Raw genomic sequence first — 7751 nt, 5'->3', positions numbered from 1 at the left:
CCAAATTTGAAGAATTCAAAATCAGTTTACAATATTTTTCCTGTTTGAATTTCTTGTTATTGATCATCACAAAACCAAACTCACGTTCACTTGTCTTCTGCATATCACAGAGCCGTGTTTTGACCATAAATCACATTCATTCATTCAATTTTTTTACCCTTTTTGGAACACAAAAAAATATATACATAAATATATATGTATGTATATATTAGTATATATTCTGAAATAAAATGTTTGTAATGTGCTTTATGGAGAACTACCTAAATTTTGTAATCAATATATTTATAAAGAAATTCGCAAGTTGGTTGCCAATTTACATCTCTGTCTTTTTCCCTCAATTGGCTACAGTTTATGCCTTTATCTTGAACACTTGGTGGCTGAGGCTGGAAAATCATCCACTTGTACAAGTGTTAAAGTGGTCGATATTTTGTTAAGAGAAAAAAAAAATCATAAATCAATAACTCTAAAGTGCCAATATCAGTGATTGATAAATAATAACAATTAAAGCATACATGTTTATGGTTAATTCTTTTTTTACCCATTAAATGTTAGAGCTAAAAAAAATAATCTTTTGACTGTTTATGGTGATAGAGTTCAATTGAAACATGATCTCCTCTGTCTCTGTCTCTCTCTCTCTCTAGAATGACACCGACAGCATTTGCAAAAGAGACTGCAATAAGGTGTTAACTAGTTAGCTACAATTTGTACTTTCTATCTATTTCTCAGTCAAAGCTAGATTACGTGTGAACATAGCCACCAAAATTCTCAGCCGTGACAGAGAGAACACATATTTTATAATTCACTCTTTTTTTAGTATTTGCCAAAATACCAAAACAAATTCCCTTTCACATATTTCAGAAATCCAAAAACAATTTGTGCACCATGAAAATTAAACTACTAAAGAAATTATAAAGGTGGTAAAGGGGTGTGTGCGTTGAGGTGAATGTAGAAGCCAGAGCATACGGTACAGGGAAAAGGATATACTTATAGCTTAGTTTACACTATTTTAATGGTGGCTGGCTAGCTTAATTCCACATGCTTAATTTTGCAAATCTTTTGCACCCCTTTATTATATAACCGTTTCATCCTCCATAGCATTCCAAAGGGTGTTCCGAGAAGGAATCAAGCAACAAAATTTCCAGGTGGATCTTGGTAAATTTGATTTTGGTCCAAAAATAGTAAGAAAAGAAAAACACCATAGTTTATAGTTTTCATGTCCTTGCTAACGGTGGCGTACCAAAGGGGCTCAGGTGAGTTTATCCGGTTCACCGCGGATGACGGTGGTGAGGGTGAATATGGTCATGGACATGGTGATGGTAGTGGTGGTTCACCAGGCTTCAATTTTAACCAAGGGATGCAACAACAAGGTGAGGTAACAATGCAAGGTGGTTCTTTGGTTTCAGGGTACAACAGGGGTGATCCAGAGTTGAGACAAATGGTTTCAGCTTTGACACACGTTGTTTCGTCAGGGTCTGACCAGAGGAGCACCGAATGGATGCAACAAAGTGGTTATCCCATGATGTCAGGTTTCGGACATGCACCTTCTCTTTCTCGTTTGTCTTCTTTCTCTTCCTCTCCTTCTCCTTCTTCTGGTGTTGGTCAGAAAAGAGGGAGAGAAGAACAAGAGACTAATACCTCTTCTTCACATAACCTGATGCAACAACAAACTGCTCCAAGACTCTTCAGAACAACAGTTCCTGACTTCGTGCTACCTTCTCAAGGAGACTCATCTTCAGGTGCAACTACTTCCTTACACCACATCCTCAAATTATCCATGAAACATGTTTTTCATATCTACAATCATCACAATCACAACTCACACATCATTTCATTTCACCCTCATCTCATGTTTTGCATCTAAAACAACAAATGGGGTGTATGTAAATCATTATTTGCATTATCTTAAACTTTCTTCACCAATTTATTTTATCTTTTCCAAACATCCCAATTTGTTGAATGAAACATGCAGCATCATTAGTCTGTGTTTAGTGTTCAGAATCAAGCACTCATCCTTCTTTTCATTGGATTTCCTTCCCTTCCACCTAGTGCAGGGGAAAATCATTCGTGCATCTTATATTGCATGCATAAACACCTTCCATTTCTCATTTTCTTTCATCAAGTAGATTTCATTTTCCAAAACCATGTTATCAAAAAGAAAAGTTTACCATGCTGAACATGATCATTACTCATCAGTCACATACTCAAATACCTTCAACTACTAGTATAAACACCATGATTCTCAATTAAGCCATTTATTACACAATGGCATGTTTCTCCACACTAGTGCAGATGTTCTGTGCCTTCTATCTCATCTTTTGAATTTAACCAGTGACTGAAGAAGTTCCCACCTCCACAACTACAACAGTAACAGTAACAGCAGCAGCAGCAACTGCTGTTACTGAAACTACGGCTGGAGATGGGGAAAGGAGGAGAAAGTACAGGGGAGTGAGACAGAGGCCATGGGGAAAATGGGCAGCTGAAATCCGTGATCCACACAAAGCAGCACGAGTTTGGCTTGGCACATTTGACACAGAAGAAGCAGCAGCAAGAGCCTATGACGAAGCTGCATTGAGGTTCAGAGGCAACAGGGCAAAGCTAAACTTCCCTGAAAATGTTAGAGCAGTTCCACCTCTTCAACCTTTCCATCCCGCCACAAGACTAACCGTTTCTGACTCCTCCACCACACAATTCCGACCACTCACCACGGCCATGGCGGCGCCACCCTTCATTCAGCCGCCAAATATGCAAAGCTCCTCTGACTTGATCAGAGACTACTTGCAATACTCTCAGCTTCTACAGAGTGATTTTCAACAGCAGCATCATCAGCCTCAGCTTCATCAACAACAACAACCACAACCTTCTAGTTTGCTTCAGCAGTTCTACTACAATGCACAATTGGCTTCTCTTCAATCACCTTCATTATTACCCTCATCACCTTCATTCTCTTCTTCTGTGTCACAAACTCCATTCCCTTTATTCTCAACATCTCCTCAATTTTCCTCTGCTTCATTTCCCATGTTTTCAAGTCAACAAATGAGTTATTTCCAGCCACTGGAAAGCCTCCCTCCAGCCGGCGGCAGGCCGGAGATTCCGCCGTCAACATGGTCCGATACCGGTGGCCAGCCACCACCTTCCGGTTGATCCAATGTTTCAGCTTCGTTCATATTCTACTTTTTTGTTGTCTTACCCTTTTTCTTTCTTTCATACTTAGGATAAAAAAAAAACTTGTTTTACTTATTTTTAAGGATAAAACTTAAATACAGTTTTTTTAAGTATTTTTTGTCACTATTATTATGAAATCAAAATTAGAGTTTCAGTTCAGTCAGTTATACAGATATTTAATCCAAAATTATCAGATGAAACTCTAATTTTGAAAAAAGATACTATAACTTTGTTTAAGTTTTGTTCCTTTGTGAAATGATGGTAAATTCCTTGAACATGTAGTTTTGGAGTTAAGTATTGTTTTGTTCGTATTCTTGTAAAGAAGATTATTTGAAAAAGAGAAAAGGTGGTTGAAGGTTAAAGACAAAGTAGCATTTAGGTTTTTTAGGGTTATAGTTTATTTGAAATTCTGAATGGAGATGATGTTAACATTCTCCTATATATATATATATATATATATATATATATATATATATANTATATATATATATATATATATATATATATATATATATATATATATATATATATATATATATATCCATGGAAAGATGTAGAAGAACCTCATAGCTTTTACATACTCTGTCTGCTATCTGCTATACAACCACAGATTTTATCAAAATGTTCTTATACTTTACTTTTTTTTTAATAATATTTTGTGGAGATTTATTTAGTCATCATTATCATTCTTTATCTTTTTGATTATTTTCGATGTGTTCATTTATTCCAATCTTAATCAGCAAGAGTAATACAATGGATACATTATTAGTGATGATATCATCTTACACTAAACCTCTTTCTCACAAACAAAGGAAACAAACATTGTCAAATTTTGAATTAAAGAGAAAAGGAAGAAAATCTTAAATTTTATTTTGAAAAAGTTGTTTCTTTTTTCATATCTAATCAAATTAAAAAAAAATTGTTATTTCTGTTTTTCTTCTTATCTAATTCAGAAATCAAATACGTGATGTATTCAATTTTGTTTATGATACATTTTCAATAAAGTAACAAATGTGTTAAAATGTCTGGTTTGTACAAAACTAGGTACTTATTTTTCATAACCTATGTACTCTTTATTTATTCTAGATGCAGACTTATATTGAATGGAATATATTAAGATGCACATGACCCCCTCCAATTTTTTATTAAGGCATGAAATTTCTTCATTCTTTCATAAGCCAAGAAAATTCTGCTATATTGGTCTAATGTCTATCTAGTTCAGTTTGAATATACTATTTTCCAAAATATATTTATAGTATTTTATTATAGTAGAAAACGAGTTAATTTTAAAAAAGTAATTAAAATAAACGTTTTTAGAAGTCTCAAAATTAACTATTAGCTTAACTCAATTTTATAAAATTAATTTAAAAATTAAAATTGATAACCTAATTTGGTGTTATTTCTAATGGAAACTCACCATAACTATAATAATAGTTATGATGCATGTTGTGTGGTATGAATGTGGTGTTCCGTTGTTTAAGGTTCTTTTTCTAAGTTAGGAGGGAAATGAAGTGGATGAGTCAACTTGTCTAAACATGGTTTTGAAATGGCCATTGGTCTTTGAACTTTATAGTGATAAATGTTTCAATGTTTATTTATAATTGTTCAAATTGAAACCTACTTTTCAGTTTAGAGACTTGTTTGACAAATGTTGTTCAGTTATAAATGTGTATGTAAGAAGACTGAACACAAAGACTTTTAAGTGATAAAGTTATTATTGTGGCTTTGAGTTTGATTACAAACTACACTATGCATTTGAAATCAACTTTAGAAATTAGGTACTTGAATTGAATTGGTTTGGTGGCTTCTGAATGATCATGCAAATTGGGTTTACTATATTTTAGTTACAAATGGACATAAATTTTACTTTTTTTAACATAAGATATATTTTTGGCTAAACATTGGTAATTATTTCTTGATATAGTAAAGATTTATTTATACAAAAACAACAATTTTTTATACATAAAGTTTAAAATTAAATCTTTAAACATACATTGTTGAGATATGATGTTAAAAATAAATAAAAATTAGGAAAGAGAAATATCACATACATACTCTTATCACATACAATATCATTTAATCTTATATTGTGTACCATCATATGGATAAATTATAAATTTTAAAATTAATAATCACACCATATTATATATATATCCTCATCACATTGTTGACATAAAATTTTAAAACAAATTAAAAATTTTAAAACAAATTAAAAATGTATTACTTTTAACCAATAATATAAGAATTATCACATAAATAATATAATTTTTGTAAAGATATAATGAGTTTGATTATTCTTGGTTTATAACGAGTATAACCACTTTTGATATAAAATAGTTCAACTGACTATAAACGTTTAATTCTTCTTGAGTTAAAGAATGAAGTGTTTTAAACCATTTCTGATTATTCAAAAATAATAAAGTGTTTTTAAATAAGTATAAATTAAAAAGTTCTCTTAGAGAAGATATTTGAAAAATACAAAGTTTGTAATATCCCCAAAAATATAGCATTTCACTATACCAAAGAGTTATCACATACATGATATTATAGAATAGTTATAAACTAGATGTTATCACAGACATGATACTATAGAACAGTTATAAACTAGATGTACTGGCTTTTACAGTCCTCCAAAAGAAACATAAATTTTTAAAAACTATTTTTCTAAGTAAATATTACTCTGCAGTCCCCTCCTTACCTTAGAGAAACGTAGCACTGCTCTAGAAAACCCCGACTGATGCTTGCACCGTAAGGAAACTCTACAAAAACCTACAAATCATCGATTGGTTAACCAACCTCATGACCTAATTGAAGTCAATAATTGGAGGAACGAAACTCTTGATCCATGTAAACAAAATCATTTTGCAGGATCAAGAATCCTAGATGCTAGAGGAAAGGGTTAACTGCTTACCCGCTCGATTTACCCAATTGATCGGTTAGATTTGTAGCCCTTGACTCATTGCTCGCCTAGGTACTTCCTGATCGTCAAGCAGAGGCTCCAAACGTGAGAAAAGTGAGAGAGATGTGAGAGAAAAGGAAGAGAACAATGTTTTAGAGAAATATAAGGTATTTAGATAATGAGAAGAGCTTTAGATATTTTTATTTATATTATACGTTTATTTTAAAATAAAATACTCGGTCTCATTATCTTAATATACTTATCTACTCTAATAGTCTATTTTCTAGGTTCTTACAAAGTTTATCTGAAAACTTCTTACAAAGATTTTTCTTTTTCAAAGAGTTAAACGATGCAAAAGAATGAAAGTGTAAGAGTATATGCAAATTGTTGTCATAACTCTTGTATTCTTCTCTTCATGTAGTCTTATTATATAAGTAACTTTGAAAACAATTTGTTACTCAAAAGCATTGACTTTGATGTAGATGTTGTAGTCTTTTTTACTAGGTTAGATATTACTTTGCATTTGTAGAGACAATTTACTACTTGTACGAATTGAGTAGAGAGAAGACTTTGAAGAAACATTCCTAAAATGTCTTCATATCTCTTAACATTCTTCTGAATTAACATAAATTTTTTGAATAAAGCATGTGTCATTATATGATTTGCATAGATAGTGAGAAACAACATAATAGACAAATAAGTATTATTCTAATATTTGGATTTAAAACAATAGCGTTTAACATAGTCTTTATACTATAGAGTTTAATGTAGTATGTTTATTGTTAAGACTCCGACAAGTGTACCGAATCGTATCAAGTAATAATAAGTTGTAAGACCAAGCATTGTTCCCTAGAGACTCATTGGCCTAGACTTTCATGTGATTTGTTGATTATTTAAGACTTGAATAACGAAAATTGGTGTTTACAATGAAAAAACGAAAATTAAATATGCATGCAAAGGTTGATAAATTGAACAAAGAAAATACGCAGTTGGATGATATGGATGAATTGTGTTGTTGGGGTTTCCGACTTATCCTAATCCACTCATATATTTACAAATTCTACTTTTTCATTAATGTCAATGTCACTTTCTAATTTACCCTAATCACAATGTCTTGGTGAATAGAGCCTATTCCTAATTACTAGTTTACAATGTCTTGTCTCCTTAACAATTGTTCATGCATTACATTCACACAGAAGTTTAAAGGCAATCGGTCCTCCTATCCCTATGTCTAGGTAGTATTGCTCTTGAGAGAATTTCCCCATGTCTAGATCTACCCATATATGTCCATAAAGATAGAATCAAAGATCACGCTATTGAATGAGTTAAACAAAGCATGCATAGAGAATAGAGGAAAAATTCTAACAATTAATGAAATAAAACATATGAATAAAGCATCAATTCAATATATGAGAGTTTCAAAGGATTACATCGTTTCCCCAACAACAATGGACGTTTAGTTCACCATAGACATGGTGAAATTAGATGAAATTAATGAAAAATATGAAAAGATAAACCCTAAAACTTGTAGATTGGAGCTTCTGCATCCAAAATCCGTCTCCAAGGGGTGAGGAATGTGTTTTTGCATCTCCTTCTGCCAAAAGATAGACTCTCTGGTTCGTGAAAATCAACATATAGTTCATTAAAATCAACAGAAATTGGCCCAGGCCCACGAAGATGGCGCTCAGTG

General features: G+C 32.2%; 1 protein-coding gene across 2 annotated transcripts; it reads left to right on the top strand.

Moving 5' to 3' along the window:
• Window positions 1–909: 909 nt before the first annotated feature.
• LOC106768471 (ethylene-responsive transcription factor ABR1-like) lies at window positions 910–3316 on the top strand. 2 transcript variants are annotated; one of them, XM_022786603.1, is made up of 3 exons: window positions 911–1142; window positions 1404–1736; window positions 2330–3316. In XM_022786603.1, the coding sequence occupies exons 2-3, from the start codon at window positions 1436–1438 to the stop codon at window positions 3139–3141; spliced, it is 1113 nt and encodes a 370-aa protein (XP_022642324.1). In that variant the 5' UTR covers window positions 911–1142; window positions 1404–1435; the 3' UTR covers window positions 3142–3316. The 2 variants fall into 2 exon arrangements, with proteins under 2 accessions (XP_014509135.1, XP_022642324.1); XM_014653649.2 differs by having other exon boundaries at window positions 910–1736.
• Window positions 3317–7751: the final 4435 nt, after the last annotated feature.

The sequence above is a fragment of the Vigna radiata genome, chromosome 1 (genome assembly GCF_000741045.1).
Source record: "Vigna radiata var. radiata cultivar VC1973A chromosome 1, Vradiata_ver6, whole genome shotgun sequence".
Classification (NCBI taxonomy): Eukaryota; Viridiplantae; Streptophyta; class Magnoliopsida; order Fabales; family Fabaceae; genus Vigna; species Vigna radiata.
This window is presented reverse-complemented; position numbering and strand designations above follow the sequence as displayed.